A 20,032-nucleotide genomic window follows, 5' to 3' on the forward strand; every position below is an offset into this window, starting at 1 on the left:
AGAAAAACTATATCCGGATAAGATTTTCTATAGAAAAACTTTATCCGGATAAGATTTTCTATAGAAAAACTTTATCCGGATAAGATTTTCTATAGAAAAACTTTATCCGGATAAGATTTTCTATAGAAAAACTTTATCGGGATAAAGTTTTTCAATAGAAAATTTTTTCCGGATAAAGTTTTTCAGTAGAAAATTGTATTCGAATAAAGTTTTTTTATAGAAAATTTTATCCCGATAAAGTTTTTCTATAGAAAATTTTATCCGGATAAAGTTTTCAGTAGTCAATTTTATCCGGATAATGCTCTCGCATAAAAAATATTATCCGGATAATGGTTTTGTATAAAACATTTTATCCGGATAAAGTTTTTCAGTAGAAAATATTATCCGGATAATGGTTTCGTATAGAAAATATTATCCGGATAATGGTTTCGTATAGAAAATATTATCCGGATAATGGTTTCGTATAGAAAATATTATCCGGATAATGGTTCCGTATAGAAAATCTTATCCGGATAATGGTTCCGCATAGAAAGTATTATCCGAATAATGGTTTCGCATAGAAAGTATTATCCGAATAATGGTTTCGCATAGATAATGTTTTGTTATAGAAAATATTATCCGGATAATGGTTTCATATAGAAAATGTTATCCGGATAATGGTTTCATATGGAAAATTTTATCCGGATATTGATTTCGTTTAGTAAAATTTTATCCTGATAATGGTTTCGTATAAAAAATTTTATCCGTATCAAGATTTCAAAAGAAAATTTTATCTGGATAAAGTTTCTCAAAAGGAAATTTTATCCGAATAAGTGTTTTCTATAGAAAATTGTAACCGGATAAAGTTTTTCAATAGAAAATTTTATCCGAATAAAGTTTTTATAGCTTTATCCAGATGATGTTTTATCCATTGATAACTATACCCGGATAATTTTTCTATAGAAAACTATATCCGTTTTGGTCCTTTTTTCAGGGATTTTCAAAGTTTTATCCCTCAATGTTAGCATATTTTTTAAAGCTCTATTCATTCCCCACCACCCCACTAATGTAACACCCTTTCGCCTCAACGTTTGTCCTTTTTAAAACTCATTTAAACATTAATCATTTCCAAGTTTTAAGTGTACTTTTGTTAACACACACACACTCGTTCACACCAAATAACATCTTTATCCGTATGTGTATGAGTTGGTTGGCATGGCCAACAAACCCACTGAGAGTCTGTGTTCTACATCTGCCAAGAGTGGTACACCAGACACACACCAACACACATTGACACATTTATAGAAACGATACATGCACACACACTCAAATACTTCCTTGAATATTCCATTCATATATTATTTAATGTCCATTTACTGCTACAATGAACTTCGCAGGGTGTAGATGTATTGTCAGTCAAGATTGAGTGTCTGTGGGAGAGTGTATTTGTGTAAATGTGTGTGTGTGTGTGTGTGCATAAATGTACATCATTAAAATTCTTATAGGAATATGTTAGCTTCCTCAAGTTATTAAAAAATACATATTTTTGTAATTTTCTTTCGAATTTTCTTTTTGCCAAGGGAAAAGAAATTTCTTTAAATGACTACTTGTTTGGTAAGGGTGGGGCACTATTTTTAAAGGACACTCTAGAGTTTTCGCTAGAGTTCTCGCTTTTCAATAAGTATTCCAAAAAATTGGAATAAGGCCCATTGCTGTTTCGCCCTCATTGGTTAAATTTCGTGTTCACCTGTTGGGCGCCATCTTCTAAGCTGATGGAAAAAGTTGAAATGTGTTTAAAATATGACTCAGAAAGGGATTCGTGGCCGTCACAAGGTTCACAAGTTATTAAAATATGTACATTTTTGTAATTTTTTCGAATTTTTCCCAAGGGGAAGAAATTTCTTTAAAGAACTACTTGTTGTGATAGAAGGGGAAGTATTTTTAAAGGATACCTCAGAGATTCCTTACTTTTTATTAAATATTCCAAAAAATGGGAACAAGACCCCAGTTTGAAAAATATTTTCTTATGACTGAAATCAACCAACGAGGTTATTTTCACCTTGGGCACCTGTTGGGCGCCATGTTATAAAATGTAGGAAAAAGTGTAAATATCTCTAAAATATGACTCAGATAGGGCTCCTTGGCCTTTGGATGTGACTAGGCAGGCAAGGTCGTTATCTTCACAGTGGTGCCTGGGTGAATCTAATTCGGTTGTCTTTGTTTTAAAAGCTGAAAACCAGTTTGAGTTTCCAAAAATGGTTTAAAAAAAAAACTAGTTAGCTGTAGTATGACCATTTAAAAAGAATTCTTAAAATTCCCACAAGGTCCTCAATAAAATGTTATGGAAAAGTCTTCCATGTCTATCGAAAAGACGTAATAAAAAACCTCGATACAATCCAATCCGAACAATTTTCTCAAAAAGTCCTGTAAATCATTGGAAATCTTTTTCTTAAAAAATCATGAAACAGCTGTTTCTAATAACTCAGAGAGGCCTTCTTAAAACGGTCCTCAAAATGTCCTTGAAAATTTTGCGTATAAAAATCCACGATTCTTTCTTTAAAATCTCACGAAAAAAATCCTGTAGTCATTGAAAAAATTGTTTATAAAAATAATCTCGAAGAAATTTAATGAAACAGTTTTTTCCTTGTCAAGAGGGGAGTGCTTCGTTAAAAGTTGTCTTTAAGAGTCCGTGAAGAACTGGTGAACCTTTCTTTTCAGGAGAACAAAACTTTGCCCCCAGTCCACGATGTAGAAAAAAAGATTCCTAAAAATCCTTAAAAATATATTTTTAAAAATTCTCGATGTCCTTAAAAATTTCTTAAAACTTTTTACACTTATTACACTTAAATTAAATGTTAAAAATATTTTTAACATTTAATTTAAGTGTAATAAATATTCTTAAAAAAAAGTCAAAGAAATTTCATGAAATAATTTTTGTCCTTGTCAAGGGGAGTTTGGGGAGCTGGGGAGCCATGAGGTTTATCAGGTCTTTTCAAGGCAAACAATTTTTTTCTTCCACAGCCCACATGGCCCTCAAAAATAATTATTTGAAAAAAAAATCCTGAAAATATCTTAAAATATTAAATTTTATTAATTAATATAAAAAATATATTTGAAGTCCTTTAAAATTCCCGATTTCTTTATTTTTTTTTTTTTTAATTTTAAGAAATTTAATTTTTTTAAATATTTTTTTTCTTGATAATTTTTTTAAGAGTACTCGAAGCTTATCAGTTTTTGTTAGGGGAAATAATATTTTTCTGCCGAAAAAAGTCTCTTAAAAAATCTTTTAAATACTATTAACTAAAACTCTTTAATTTTTCAATTAATTTTTTAGGGACCATGAGGATCCTACTTTTTTCCAACAGGAAATTTGAAAAAGGATTTAAAATCCTCGGGGTCTTTAAAATGTTGTCATTCATGCCAAAAGATTTCGCTCAATAAACTTCTCAAACAGACTTAAAAAATCCTTGCTTGGGCTACAAATTGCAGAAGACCCCTGAAAAATGCTTTTAAAAAATATAATTTTTTTTCCAGAAAGACTAAAAAAAAATTATTTTTGTTCAATTCCACATATAAAAAATATAAAATAGTTGAGGTCATAGGAATTTTAATTTCTTTAAATTCCAGAGTATGGTCAAGGTGAAATCCAAAAAAGTTATAAAAATTATACGATTTTTAAAACATCCTTGAAAAATTATTATTACAAATATACCTGAAATAAATAGCCAATTTTTGGTCGGAAAGTCCTTTTAAATATATTTAAAAAAATTCACTTGGTAAAATTCTCATTCTATATCGAGATCCTATAAAAACCCCTTCTTTAAAAAAATCATAAAATTGTCTAAAATATCCTCGAAGTCCTTGGACAAAAACAAGAGACCCTTGAAAAATACATTTAAAAAAATATGATTTATTTCCAGGAAAACTTAGTAAAAATTGTTCTAAACATTTTGACATCTCACTTTTTTGAGGTCCTAGAATTTTTTTTAACAGTACAAGAGTTTGGTGATATATTCGGAAAAAAATCCTTAACAAATTCTTTGATTTACATAAAACCAAGAAGTCTTTGAAAACAACTCTTAAAACATCTTTGAACACTTATTCCCTAAAATGAATACCAAATTTCGGATCAGGAAGTCGTTTTAAAATATTTTTTTTAGAAAAAATTTTCATTCTTCATGGACGCCTTCGAAAAACCCTTCTTTAAAAAATCAAAAAATCTAGAAATTGACTTTTGAAGTACTTGGAAAAAAAGGGTTACGATTTACAAGAGTCCCCTGAAGAATGCTTTAAGAATATATTATTTTTGTTCTCTTGATATTTTCTTAAATCGCCAGGTGGTTAAAAAATAATAAAATTTATTTTATTTTATTTTTTGAATTCGCCGTCGACTTGAAAAAAATTAAGAAAATTTTTGAAGTCCTAGAAAAAATCAGAAAAAATACTAAAAATTCTTCTTCCATCCTTGAACAAGTATTCCTTAAAATAAATAGCTAATTTTTGTTCAAAAAGTAGTTTTAACTACATTTTACCAAATTTCTCATTCTTCATGGAGGCCTTCGAAAAACCCTTCTTTAAAAAATCAAAAAATCTAGAAAATGATTCTTGAAGTACTTGGAACAGACAGGGTTAAAATTCACAAGAGTCCCCTGAAAAAATGCTTTAAAAATATATTATTTTTGTTCTCCAGACATTTTCCTGAATCGCCAGGCGGTTAGAAAATAATATATATATTTTTTTTATTTTTTGAATTCGCCGGGCGCTTGAAAAAAATGAATAAAATGTTTGAAGTCCTAGAAAAAATCCGAAAAAATTACTAAAAATTCTTCTTCCATCCTTGAACAAGTATTCCTTAAAATAAATAGCTAATTTTTGTTCAAAAAGTCGTTTTAAATATATTTTGCCAAAATTCTCATTCTTCATCGAGACCTTCGAAAATTCCTTCTTTAAAAAATCAAAAAAAAAATCTAGAAATTGATTCTTGAAGTACTTGGAACAAACAGGGGTAAAATTTTCAAGAGTCCCCTGAAAAAAGGCTTAAAGAATATATTATTTTTGTTCTCTTGATATTTTCTTAAATCGCTAAGCAGTTAAAAAATAACAAAAAATATTTTTTTTTATATTTTGAATTCGCCGGGCACTTGAAAAAAAATTAATAAAATTTTTAAAGTCCTAGAAAAAATCAGAAATAATTACTAAAAATTCTTCTACCATCCCTGAACAAGTATTCCTTAAAATAAATACAAAATTTTTGGTCAGGAAGTCGTTTTAAAAATATTTTTAGAGAAAATTCTCATTCTATAGCAAGGCCTTCGAAAAACCCTTCTTTAAAAGAATCAAAAAATCTAGAAATTGATTTTTGAAGTACTTGGAACAAATTGGGTTAGAATTTGCAAGAGTCCCCTGAAGAAATGCTTTAAGAATATATTATTTTTGTTCTCTTGACATTTTCCTGAATCGCCAGGCGGTTAAAAAATAATATTTTTTTTTATTTTATTTTTTTTTACTTTTTGAATTCGCCGGGCGCTTGAAAAAAATTAATAAAATGTTTGAAGTCCTAGAAAAAAAAAAATCCGAAAAAATTACTAAAAATTCTTCTTCTATCCATGAAAAAGTATTCCTTAAAATAAATAGCTAATTTTTGTTCAAGAAGTCGTTTTAAATATATTTTGCCAAAATTCTCATTCTTCATGGAGGCCTTCGAAAAACCCTTCTTTCAAAAATCAAAAAATCTAGAAATTGATTTTTGAAGTACTTGGAACAAATTGGATTAAAATTTACAAGAGTCCCCTGAAAAAATGTTTTAAGAATATATTATTTTTGTTCTCTTGATATTTTCTTAAATCGCCAGGCGGTTAAAAAATATAAAAAAAAATATTTTATTTTATTTATTTATTTATTTTTTTTTTTTTTTGAATTTGCCGGGATCTTAATAAAATGAATAAAATTGAAGTCCTAGAAAAAATCCGAAAAAATTACTAAAAATTCTTCAATTTATAAAATCTTCCTCGAAACACTCCAGGATATTATTCCCTAAAATATTTATCCGATTTTTGGTCAGAAAGTTCTTTAAAAAAAACTTAGCGCCTGGCAAAATTCTTATTTTACACCTTTACATTTCGTCAAAAATATAAAGAAAATGTAGAAGAAATTTTTATATCCCTTTGGGTTCGAATATTCAAACCCACCCTATTCTCATATGTCTGACAAAAATATTGACCTCTATATAAAATTTAGAAGCCCTAACTCTTATCGTTCTCTTCTATAGTAAATTAAAGACCTCTAGGCCTTCTACAGAAAATAAAACATATTTCTTCAAGAAACTGCATTTCCTGACAGGCCATAGACGAACCTAGCTATTTCATTTTCATAACTAACATCCCAGCCGAAGGGCGGAGGCTAAAAAGAAAATAAAAACTTAAAAATAACAACAAAATACCCTGCATGCAACCAATCTGCCGAGATATGCCACGGAATGTAATTAAACTTGCTACACTTCAACGATTATGGTGGCATGTGGCACGCTTTGTATTTTTATAATTTTTTTTTCGCCTCGTCTTTTGTTGTTGTTGTAGTTGTTATGCATGGCTCGTTTGTTTCCGAAAAGGCCCTCTTTAGAAACAATGGTTTGTCTTCTTCATGGTTGCAGCTTCTTCTTCATGATTTTCATCTTCAGCTGGGGTACAGGCAGCTACCTCATATGAAACTTGCTTCTTGGCAAGTTGTGAAATCTAGCTATGCCGCTGCCACGGCATAGAACTGAAGGCAATCCACAAACTTGAGATGCAGGCAAGTAACTGACTAAAGATGATGGCTGTGGCTATGGCGACGATGAAGATGACGATGGCAAAATTGGTGGAAACTAACTTTCAGTTTTTATTAATTTGTTGATTTTTTTCTGCCAAGTTTCTTAATAAGTCTTTTTTTGGTATTTTTCAGATTTTTCTGCCCAGCATTTTAGGCGGTAATTATGTTTTGCAAACATTTTCAAGAAAATTCTGTAAAAATCCCAGCAGAGATAGACAACTGAGAAACCAAAAAAAAAAAAAAAAAAAAAAAAAAAAAAAAAAAAAAAAAAAAATTGGAACAAAATAAACATTAAAAACGCATAAAGAATATTTCAAAATAATTTGAAAAAAAAAAAACAAAAAATTCTCTACGAAACCTGTTCTCACCACACCAACCACGATGACAACGAATATTGCCTTGGTTCTGGTCATTGGCTTTTGTTGGCTGGCCATTTGCGTTGATATGGTGCCTCTGAGTGCAGCGCAGCAACAGCAGCAGCTGCAATTACAAATGCAACAACAGCATCAACAATCGCCACATCAAAACAACTACAAACAACAGCTACAATATCAGATGCAACAGAAGGACAAATTCCAATATCAGCAGCATATGAAACAACAACAACAATACTATCAGCAACACTACCAACAACAGCAGCACTTGGATATACAAAATCAGCAGCAGGTAAAACATCAGCAGCAGTTACATGAAATACCCTCACCAACGGCCATGGATTTAATAGCCGATCAGCAACAACAACGAGAGCAGTTACAACAGCAAAAGCAACAGCAGTCGTACTTCTCAGTTCGACCCACACAGGTGAGTCGAAAAAAATTTGATTCATACACATGTACAGGCCATAGAAGATCTACAGCTCTTCTATGGCTCACAGAAGACCCACAGCTCTTCTCTGAGCCATAGAAGACACCTACAGCTCTTCCATGAGCCATAGAAGACCTACAGCTCTTCTATGAGCCATAGAAGACCTAAAGCTCTTCTATGACCCATAGAAGACCTACAGCTCTTCTATGACCCTTAGAAGACCTACAGCTCTTCTATGAGACATAGAAGACACCTACAGCTCTTCTATGAGCCATAGAAGATACCTACAGCTCTTCTTTGAGCCATAGAAGACCGACAGCTCTTCTAGGAGCCATAGGATACACCTACAGCTCTTCTATGAGCCATAGAAGACACCTACAGCTCTTCTAGGAGCCATAGAAGATACCTACAGCTCTTCTAGGAGCCATAGGATACACCTACAGCTCTTCTATGAGCCATAGAAGACACCTACAGCTCTTCTATGAGGCATAGAAGACACCTACAGCTCTTCTATGAGCCATAGAAGACCTACAGCTCTTCTATGAGCCATAGAAGACCTACAGCTCTTCTATGAGCCATAGAAGACCTACAGCTCTTCTAAGAGCCATAGAAGACCTACAGCTCTTCTATGAGCCATAGAAGACACCTACAGCTCTTCTATGAGCCATAGAAGACACCTACAGCTCTTCTATGAGCCATAGAAGACCTACAGCTCTTCTATGAGCCATAGAAGACCTACAGCTCTTCTATGAGCCATAGAAGACCTACAGCTCTTCTATGAGCCATAGAAGACCTACAGCTCTTCTATGTCCAATTTAGCTGGAGATCTTCTACTGACCACAGAAGAGCGGGGGCTCTTCTATTACCTATAGAAGAGCTGTAGGTCTTCTATTGCCCATAGAAGAGCTGTAGGTCTTCTACTGCCCATAGAAGAGCTGTAGGTCTTCTACTGCCCATAGAAGAGCTGTAGGTCTTCAATTGCCCATAGAAGAGCTGTAAGTCTTATATTGCCCATAGAAGAGCTGTAGGTCTTCTATTGGCGATAGAAGAGCTGTAGGTCTTCTATTGGCCATAGAAGAGGTGTAGGTCTTCTATTGGCCATAGAACACCTGTAGGTCTTCTAATGCCCACAGAAGACCTGTAGGTCTTCTAATGCCCACAGAAGACCTGTAGGTCTTCTAATGGCTATAGAAGACCTGTGGGTCTTCTATTGCCCATAGAAGAGCTGTAGGTCTTCTATTGCCCATAGAAGAGCTGTAGGTCTTCTATTGCCCATAGAAGAGCTGTAGGTCTTCTATTGCCCATAGAAGAGCTGTAGGTCTTCTATTGCCCATAGAAGAGCTGTAGGTCTTCTATTGCCCATAGAAGAGCTGTAGGTCATCTAATGGCTATAGAAGACCTGTGGGTCTTCTAATGGCTATAGAAGACCTGTAGGTCTTCTTTTGGTCGTAGAAGATCTGTAGGTCTTCTACTGCCCATAGAAGAGCTGTAGGTCTTCTTCTGCCTATAGAAGACCTGTAGGGCTTCTACTGGCTACAGAACACCTGTGGGTCTTCTACTGGCTATAGAAGACCTGTTAATCATCTACTTGTTGTAGAAGACTTACCACCAAGACCTCTAGGCCTTCTTTGGCAAATAGGGGACCTCTAGGTTGTATATAAGGAATATATACGATATAGAGGACCTCTGCCGATATTTTATTCAACGTTGTTCGTTTTGAAAAGTATTGTTCTCCCTTTTCAAAAGACTTTTTCATTTCCACTTTAACCATTTAAAATTCTCCCCTGCAAAATCTGTCATCGATGTTTGAAAAAATTGTTAAAAATTCGAAACCATCTCCAATCAATAAAGCTATCAAAGCCATTGCTGTTGAGTGTCACATGTCAAAATGACACAATGGAATTTTGCGCACATCGATACCTTTCAATTAATTTTTCAAGCGAGAGCTCAAAGGAAGGATTTTTTTTTTTGGTATTTTTGGGGAGAAATTTCGATGCCTTTGCAAAAACTGCCACACAAGCTCAAGGACTTTATTTTTTGTTATTTAATTAATTTTTTGGTGCTTTTACGGAGCAACCGTTTTGTATGGGACCTCTCACTTTGGGTTGCAGTAGAATCCTTGACATGGTTGTCAGGATGATTTTCTTATATTTCAAGATATTAAAAAAAAATGTGTGTCTAACAGTTCTGCCTCTTAAATTTTAAGCTCAATATATGTATGTGTGTCTATATGATTATCCCGACACATAAGGATAAGCTTCCATCCATAGGCTTTTTCCAGCTATTATATGTCTTTATTAGTCCTGCTTGTCTTGGATTTTTTTGAGAAACAATAAATCTAAAGGATTTCGAAAGGCAAAACAAAAGCCATGTTTAAGGATAACAAATATGACAAAATATTATACAAGTGCCAAGGGAAGGAACCTAATCCTCTGCCACCATTCTGCCCAAGGACAACCACAAATAACAATTTTTTTTTGTTTTTTTGGCACGCAAACCAACCCAGTGTCTTTCATGCAACACGGAAATATGCCTTGGCAAAATTGTGTGACAACAGCAAACCCTACCAAACAAAACGCACAAAGAGAGAAAGAGAGAGAGGGAGAGAGAGTCAAATCTCATAACGGTTTAACATCTCAAAAATATGCTGGCAAATTTGTTAAACGGTAACGCAGTAATGGTGGCATCGCAGTAGCATCATAAAACATTTTTCATTTGCATTCAAATATTTTCTCTCGGCTAACTCTCTCCCTCTCACCTCTCCTGACTCATATTTGTAACATGACAGCCACTGCCTTGTACTCTGAGATAAGGGCGCCATGGGAGACAAAGCCAAAGAATTGAATTAAAATTCTAATTAAGAAAATAAATTTAAAAGTGAAATTTTCTGATTTCGCCCTTTCCACAAAGAAAACCACAATATCGTGGGGGAAGGTAATTAAATGAAGCTACCGTTTTGTCGTTATAATTTGCAGAAGAAGTAGAAGCGAAAAATAATAAATTAAAGAAAATTATGTTAATTAATTGTTTGACCATTGGTTGAGGTAATTTAATTAGCAACACTAAAGCAAGAAGTTATGGTAGGTTAGTATTTTATATCACATGCGATAAAAAAAACCTCTAAGATATATCCTATGCGATATTTTTACATAAGAAGGACCTTTGCCGACTATAAGAGCTTATCGCACGGGCTACATTTTGATAGGCTCGTAGATTTTCGAATAACAGATATTCATAAAATTAAAATGTGAAATTAGGATTTATTTAGTTAAACTAAGAGGTAGGTGTTATTAAATCGTCAAAATACTAAATGTATAAAAATCGTCAAAATACCGAATATAAGGAGGCACAGTTATATGTGAAATATCTGAAAATATGGACCTGTATCTGGGCAATTTTCTATTATATTATTGAAACAATGCCGGTGATAAGTGTGATGCAAATCACATCGAAATACCGAAATTTTAGAGATACAGTTATATGGTCCCTACAATCTGCCAGTGAAGGGGGCACCTACTATGAACTGCAAATACCAAATTTGAGACAATTCTGGAAAACATAAATCCTATAAAAAATCCATTTGGGTATGAAGGCATGGGTTTCAAAGAAATGTTTTATAAATCCACTGGTCCAAAAGCAAACATTTTTTTATTTTTTTTTTTTCTCACAGACCAAAAAAGTTTCAATCGTGGATTTCAAAAATAAAATATAATCTAACAGGACCAAGTACTCGAAAACGGATTTTTTATGAGAACTACCTAGCGCACTGGGATTTATGACAACATTTTCATAATTCTATTTTTCTCAAGGATCCAAAGGATCACGAGCGTAAAATATACATAGTCTCTCTGAGATGAAAAGGATAATTTTGTAAAAATATTACTCATGGATATACTATGACTCAACCTAGGATTTTTTTTTTCAAATTTTAGGACAAGACTTGACTTTGGAATTTTTTCAATTTTTATCAAGGATCAGCAAGGTCTTAATTTCGGATTTTAAAGGATATTTTCAGGGATCAATCAAACTAGGGATTTTAATTATCTTTTTTAAGGGCCAATTAAATGGCAGTCGTGGATTTTTAAGAATTTTTTTCGTGTTTTTTTATTTGAAGTTTCTCTCAAGGATTGAGATTTTATCAAAACCCAAAAACGTTTTTTAGGCAACAGATCAAAAATAATAACTTTTTAAGATTTTTTTAGGTACCACTGTTGATTTTTATAGTTTTTTTTTTCTCAAGAACCAACTGGATTTTCAAAGATTTTTTAAACTACCAATTCGCCAAAGTTCTTTAATTTTAATAAATTTTCAACTTCAAAACAAAAAAATGATTTTTTACCAGTTCTTTTTTTCTTAAGGATTGAATTACATAAATATTTTTCTCATTTGTTTCAATCTAGGGTTTTTTTAATTTTATACAGAACCAATAAGCTCTCAATTTTGGATTTTAAGGAATATTTTCTGAGGTCAACAAGACTAGGTGGATATTAATATTTTTTTTTTCTCAAATATCAATTCGGTGGCTCTCGGAGGGATTTCTCTCAAAGACTGCGATTTTTTCCTATGCATCTCCAAGACCGCAAACAATAAATATAGAAATAAGCTATTTGGGCCACAACGTTTAATTTTTAAAGGCTTTTTTTTTCTCAAGAACCAACTTAATTTTCTAAAAATTTTTAAGGACCATCAGGGCAAATATTCTTAATTTTTTTACCCTCAGCCATATGGCTAAACAGTATATATATCACTTGATATGGCCAAAACGGACCTCATCGAAATAACGGTTGTAGACCCCAGATCTCTTGGGACCAAATTCGTTTCAGGACATTTGGAGCGATGTCCGTCCGTTCGTCTGGATGGACGGATGGGGCACTCGATAACTCTTGAAAAGAGTGTTCGATTTCATCCAAACTTGGTACAACGTAATATTATTATCAAACCTAAATCAAGTTCGGAGATGGACAATATCGGCCCTCTCCTTCTGCTATCTTTCCCACAATAGGTCGAAATTTTCAGAAAATTATTTTGCTGCACAGAAAGAGAAACGATAACCCGATTTTGCTCCAACTTTGCAAATCCTCGTTTTTGCGTCAGTGCTAGGTCTGGTGTGAAAATGGACAATATCAGCCCACTCCGTCTGGTACCTCCCCCACAAAGGGTCAACATTTTGATAAATAATTATTACGCTTATCAAATTTTAAATAAAAGACAGATTGTCTTCAACTAACAGACAGATATTATCTATTTTTGCACCTGACCGAGAACTGAGACAAATATTAAGATTTGAAAATTTGGAGCAGATTTGGATTATTCCTTCTATTTCTGTGCAGAAAATATTTTTTTTTTAATCTCGACCTTTTTTGGGCTGGACCGATATATTCCATCCTCCCACTCGACCTTGGGTTAATAAAAATGTAGTGAAATATATATTTTTATAAACCCAAGATCTGGTGTTAATATGGAATATATGGGTCCACTTGTTCTGGTACCTCCCCCACAAAAGTTAGACATTTTGAATAACCATTAAGGTCATAAAACGCGAAATTAACACCCTATTCCATTTAGACTTGGTACATCTAAATATTAACATCAACACAGGATCTCTTATAAAAACGGTAAAGATCGGACCATTCCTTCTGGTACCTCCCCTACAAAGGGTCAAAGTTTTGAATAACCAAAACGTACCTCAAACATACCTCAGGCACATTTTACCATTTTCTAAAAATGATCAAATATCTTATATAAAGTGAAGGAAGTAACCAATATAACCCAGTCCTGGAAGGTCGAAATATTTATATCGTATTTGTTTAGGTCTGATACGAAATAGACAATTTTGTTCCTTTCCTTCGGAAACTACTCCATAGAGGGTTAAACATTTGAATAATCATTACAGAAGTTAAAATATATTTAAATAATCGAACCCTGGCTGAGGGTTACATATCTGTAGACAAATCCGACTGATATTTTCTAACTTTTTAAATTTTAAATCAATGACAACCTGGGCCACAGACAATAGATTCTCCTGGATCAAGAGAAGCACAGTCCTTAATTTCTAAATTATTTTTCTAAAGGGCCAATTGGGACCAATACAAATGTTTACTTTTTAAAGGAATTTTGTTTCTCAAGGACCATATGGGTCCCTATTTTAAGGGCCATCTCATGGCTCAACTAAGCCACAAAAGAGGAAATTTTAAGATTTTTTTCAGGGGATCAATGACTACCTCGGTCACAAACGATTGGTTTTTTCTGGACCAATTTTACCACAGTCCAATATTTTAAGATTATTTTTCTTATGGACCACTTGAGACGCAAACGGGAGTTGTTTAGCTAGTGTTAGTGTTCTTTTTTAAGCGCTCCTCCAATCACTTGTGGCTTATTTAGTCCTTAAAATGGGCCCAGATAGTCATTGAGAAAAAAGTCCTAAAAAGAGGACATTTTAAGAATTTCTCCCAGGACATCGAACAAAATCGATTTTTCGGTATTATTTTAAGAAATTTAATTCAATGACATCCTGGGCTAAAACCGATTTTTCTCATGGATTTTTTTCTCAAAGACTATCTCGGTCCCTATTTCAAAGGCCACCTCAATGCTCACCTAAGCCACGAAAGAGGAAATTTGAAGACAATGTCGTCCATTTTAAGAATTTCAACACAATGACCACAACCAATTTTTTCTTGTGGACCCATCGCAGCACAAACGTGACTTTATACATTAATTTTCTCGAAGACCAATTGGGCCGCAAACGATGATCTTTTGCAGAACGACAAATGTGGATATTTCAGGATTTTTTCTCAAGGACTATTCTTCCTCACCTCAAGACTCAATTAAAAATGTAAGGAATGTTTTCTGGAGATTGGACAAAATTTATTTGCCAATTCGAATTTTTTCTAAAAAAAAAACCCTATCGCTTTTGATAGACATTCTTACTGAAAATTTACAACAAAATTTATTAAAAATCTTTGCTGATAGATTTCTTTTTCCAATCACGATTGCCTATATAAGCTTCCTAGCGTAGTGAAATTAAAATGTTTCTGTTATGAATTTTTTTACAAAAATTCCATCGCCAGTGATGGAGTTTCTTATGGAAAATTTATCACAGGCAAAAGAAAATTTTAAAATATTCGAAAAATATATATTTTTATGCATTTATTCTTCAGAAAATTGGTTCATAATCAAAAAAAAAAATTGAATAATCCTTTCACTCTCGTTAACCCGAGGCAAGAATCTTCTAACGTCGCCTATTTTCAAGCGTTCTTTCATTGTTTCACTGCTGCATTTGCTTCCTTTAGAAATTTGTATTAATAATTGCAATACAACTAGCATATCATAACGTTGCGGTATCTGCCACCCTCTCTCCTCTCCTCTTCTCTCTCCCTGCCTCTCACAAGATCTCTCTGCCATCGTAAACCCCTACAGATGGAAAATGTAAACAAAAGGATACTGTAGTCAAGTGCCACAACGTTAGGTTGTAGGATATTATGGCATTGTTATACTTGTTGGAGTTATTGTTGTAGCTGCCACTGTTGTTGTTTTTCCTTTGCTCTATTCTAGCATAATGTCGCTGTTGTTTAGTTTTGCCGCAGGATTTTCGCAGTGTTTTGATAAATTCTAAGCCGGTGTATTGTCTTTGAAAAGAAAATACAGCAACGTGAAATGTGTGGCACCCGTAGAGAGGGAGAGGGAGAGAGAGAGAGAGGATGGTAGGTGAGTAGGTCTTTTGGTGGGTAGAAAGGTAAGATGATAATAAGGTTTCTAGGTCTTTTGTGTATAAAACAGATTATCATTGGGCAAATGGAATGGAAACCATGATTTGGCATAATTTTGAAGAGGGTACATTCTAAGGTAGGTCACGTGCAAGGATCCAAAGAATTTATTTTATTTTTTTTTTTTGTCAAAGGATACAAGATTTGGTATGTCCTTCCTCGAATCCTTCCCATAATTATTACCCTGACCGCACTCGTTGGCTGGCTGGCTAACTGACCTTCCTCACTGGTCAGCCTTTATCTATGCAGCAGGGCGTATTAAAAATACGCATTAATTTAAAACAATCTCACTCAAACTGCCGCATAAACTTCTCGCTACCTGTACAACGTTATGGCTTCAGGAAAAAATTAAGATTTTTTTTTGCACGACCAGTTAAATGTGCGGCAAAAATGTCATATTTTAATGTCCCGGCTAACATGACACAAATGTACAAAACCACAAGAGAGATGGGGGGAGAGAGAGAGAAAGACACAAACATTCATAAATAAATTTTCGCATTGTTAAAGGTAAGAGAGTGGACGTGATGTGGTGGTATTCTCAAGAGACAAATCCTTTATAATACGCTTTACGTTTTCTGCCACAAAAGGGGTTTTAATCTACCAGATGATAATGTAAACAGGACAAAAGGACGTACACATCTACTTATTTCATATATAAATGAATATGAATAATTTAACGGCAAAGGATTAATCTAAGGAAAAAGATAAGATTTCCTGCTATGAATATTAAAAATTGGCTACTTCTTTTCGAAATCGTACGAGATGGAAAAATTATTTAAATTTTAAATATAATAAATTAACTTTGATTCTTTATAAAACAAAACAAGTAAGCAAAGGCTACAGTCGAGCGGGGCCGACCGTTGAATACCCTACAACACTATAATAAACCATACAGTTGATATAGGCGAGATACTCGAAAGAATTCCACAAGATATTGTGACAAATAATAAAAGAAAACCATCAGGTTCCGTTCTCTAATTTTCGAATAATAGTAACGTAAACTAATTTGCTCATTTCCAATTTATTGGTAGATGTTGCACGTAAATGGTCTCCCTAGATCTGGAACCAATATTTCCCAAAAAAATGAGAAACAGACATTTGACTATGTTCTTCAACGAAATCAGCGTTAACGAAATAGTCAAAAGTGCGTCTTTCCTGTATTTGTGAATTCTCCAAAAAGTCACTGGAATCGACATTTTCGTATTTTGTCTACAAAATTTGGCAAACTATTTCACACATTGAATATTTTTGGATGGCCATCCAAAACTGCTTGGCTTTTGTAATGTCCGGTAACCCCCATTCAAATGTGCGTGAGGATCGGGCGACAATTTTGCAGTTTTTTGGTCCATTTCAACCCCTAAATATATGGCGATCATCTCCAAAAAGAGTAGGCTTCTATTCTGACCTTCATCTTATCTCCATGCAAAATTTCATAAGGATCGGGCCATAAATGCGATCTGTATATGATATCCTGATATCCTAACTACTTTCTTTTGTTAGCTGTAGAAATATTACCAAATGTTTAATTCAAAAAAAATGAAAATATGCCAAAAATATGACAAAATTGAAAAAATATGAGAAAATTTTACAAAATCAATATTTTCATCTTTAGAGAGATATTTTTATGAGATTTTTTTAGACGCTTTTTCTTTCCTGCCAAGAGGCCATTCTAAACTAATGAGAACTTTCGAAATCAGTTCAGCCGTTCTCGACATATAAGAGATTTTTCAAGCATATCTTCTTTGATAAACATATATATCGCACATATTTTGCTATATATCCGATTTGTCATCAATGTAAAGGTCAGAAGTAACCTTGTGATGGCTTTGTGATTTCGCCGGGATTTAAAATATTCACGGTTTAATGAAAAATTTTGATTTTTTTCAACACAAACCCCTAAACATTTGGCGATCATCTCCAAAAGAAATAGGGTTCTATTCTGACCCCAGTCCCACCTCCATTCTAAATTTCGTGAAGATCGGGCCATAATTGCGACCTGTAGAGTGATTACAAATTAACATGGACAGACGGACAGACGGACAGACGGACAGACGGACGGACGGACATACATAGCTAGATCGACTCAGCTCGGCGAGCTAGGAAGATCCATATATACTTTCCTATGTGGGAAACCAATATTTCGAGGTGTTACATAATTTTTGGGCCAATCAAACTTATAATACCCCCAACACATAGTGTTGTAGGGTATAAAAACATACATTAAATTCGGCTTTAAATACCCTCCACCATTTGGCAAAAATTTGGGAATTTTCAAAAAAAAAAAATAAAATCCGTTAAAAATTCTGTTAAAATCTTAAAAATACCGAATGTAGCCTTATATTAGAGTCTATACGACGACGTGGACCTGCACAGGCAACTTTTGTCACAAGCTATTGCAATATTCAAATGCGAAACTTGAAAAAAAATTAATTTATAATGCAACTAAAATCATCAAAATATCGAATAGAGGGAGGTATCATGGGGGCTACAAAACGTGGTCCTGCACAGACAATTTTCTGGCATAGGCTGTAGTATCCATTACGAACTTTAAATTCGAAATGTGAAATAATTCCGGTAAATAATGTCGCTAAAATCATCAAAATACCGAATATCGGGAGGTACCGTTATATGGGGGCTATACGAACACGTGGATCTGCACAGAAAATTTTCTGGCATAGGCTGTAGTATCCACTACGAACTTCAAATTCGAAATTTGAAACAATTCCGGTGAATAATGTCGCTAAAATCATCAAAATACCGAATATCGGGAGGTACCGTTATATGGCGGCCATACGAAGACGTAGACCTGCACAGACAATATTCTGGCATAGGCTGTAGCATCCATTACAAACTTCAAATGCCAAATTTGAAACAATTCCGGTAAATAATGTCGCTAAAATCACCAAAATACCCAATATCGTGAGGTACCGTTATATGGGGGCTATACGAAGACGTGGACCTACGCAGACAATTTTCTGTCATAGGCTGTAGTATTCATTACGAACTTCAAATACCAAATTTGCAATAATTCTGGTGAATAATGTCGCTTATATCATCAAAATACCGAATATCAGGAGGTACCGTTAAATTGGGGATATACGAAAACGTGGACCTGCACTGACAATTTTCTGTCATAGGCTGTAGCATTCATTACGAACTTCAAATACTAAATTTGGATTAGTTCCGGTAAATAATGTCGCTAAAAACATCAAAATACCGCATATCGGGAGGTACCATTATAAAAGGGACTATACGAAGACGTGGACTTACATCGCCCATTTTCAATACGAAAAGTCCTGCAGACATAATACACATTTGTGTAAAATTTTATCAACCTACATCACTTCGTTCGGAAGCTAGAGTGATTTCCAAAGACGGATAGACGGACGGACATGGCTAAATCGACATAGAATTTTATGCTGATCAAGAATATGTATATACTTTGTGGGGTATAAAATGTATATTTCGAGGTGTTACAAACGGAATGACAAACCTAATATACCCTCGATACTATGGTGAAGGGTATAAAAATAAACAAAATGGGGATTGGGCCTGACCATAAATTTTCAAAATTGTAGGCCATTGCTGAATTTTCTATACGAAAATATGTCACAAGCCAAATTGGTTTCCTATGATGGAGTTTCCCTGCAGGTCGATGGATGGAAGGCCTCATACAAATTGTCTATCAGTAGGAGGCCTTACACAAACCTTCCATGGCTGGCCAAGGTGGCCATCCACAGCTTTTTCTCTATGGATATTCTATTTGTTTTCTAGGGACTTGACACCGCCGATGTATTGACTGGCTCTCCGTTTCGTTTTTGGTATGTAGGGTTTCGAAATTATGGGATTTTTTGAAGTTCGAATCGAAAGGGATTCCACACCCAAAAAAGGGATTCCAATCCCAATAAAAGTACAAAATCTTGTATCGATGGTATTTTTGCCATGGGTAAGAATTGGGACTCTAAAAAAATGTCTAGAATTCTTTTGACAAACAAACTTATTTTACAAAACGGCTTTTGGAGAATCGTATTAATGGGGTATCAAAAGTACTAAAATTTACTAATTATACCCGCAGTCATATGGCTACAGAGGGTATATATCATTTGATAAGGCTAAAACCTGGCTTATCGAAATAACGGTTAAAGGCCGTAGGTCTCTTTGTAGCAACTCCCATTCATGACAATTGGAGTCGATCTAGGGGTGCTCGTCCGTCTGTCTGGTCTGTGCGTACGATAACTCTCGAAGGGAGTATCCGTATTAGCCCAATAATGTTGGTACATCCTAACATTATTGTCAAACCACTCCTTCTGAGAGAGAGAGAGAGAGAGTTCGAATTACATGTGAAAAAAGGTATAGTGTCTTTCTAGAGATAAAAACAAACATCTTATCATTCTCTCCCTCTCTCCCTCTCCCTCTCCCACACTCTTTCTCTTTTTTTTTTTTTTTTTGAATTTAAATCCCTCCAAACAAGATTTGTATAATTTCATTGCTGCTGCATCTGCAGTAATGAGTTGCTTAACCAGTTTTGCATGCCATTTATAAAAGTTAAGCTTTAAGCTGCTTCTCCGCACTCAATTTCATTTTACTTTCGCTAATGACGCGCTTAATTTTGTGCCTCATTAATTTCTGTTTGCCTCTCGACTAAGAAAATTTCAAAGTAATTGAGAGTGCATTTATGG

The 20,032-nt window shown here is 34.0% G+C and overlaps 1 protein-coding gene across 1 annotated transcript in view; it reads left to right on the forward strand.

The window, feature by feature from the left end:
* The first annotated feature begins 7,095 nt into the window (after positions 1 to 7,095).
* Positions 7,096 to 20,032, forward strand: part of LOC131802328 (ataxin-8-like) — a 137,757-nt gene continuing 124,820 nt past the window's right edge. The window contains exon 1 of the mRNA XM_059122432.1: positions 7,096 to 7,587. Coding sequence (XP_058978415.1) covers positions 7,168 to 7,587 — 420 coding nt within the window. The 5' untranslated portion in view covers positions 7,096 to 7,167. The remainder of the gene's footprint in view (positions 7,588 to 20,032) is intronic.

Source organism: Musca domestica, unplaced genomic scaffold (assembly GCF_030504385.1).
Source record: "Musca domestica strain aabys unplaced genomic scaffold, Musca_domestica.polishedcontigs.V.1.1 20, whole genome shotgun sequence".
Lineage (NCBI taxonomy): Eukaryota > Metazoa > Arthropoda > Insecta > Diptera > Muscidae > Musca > Musca domestica.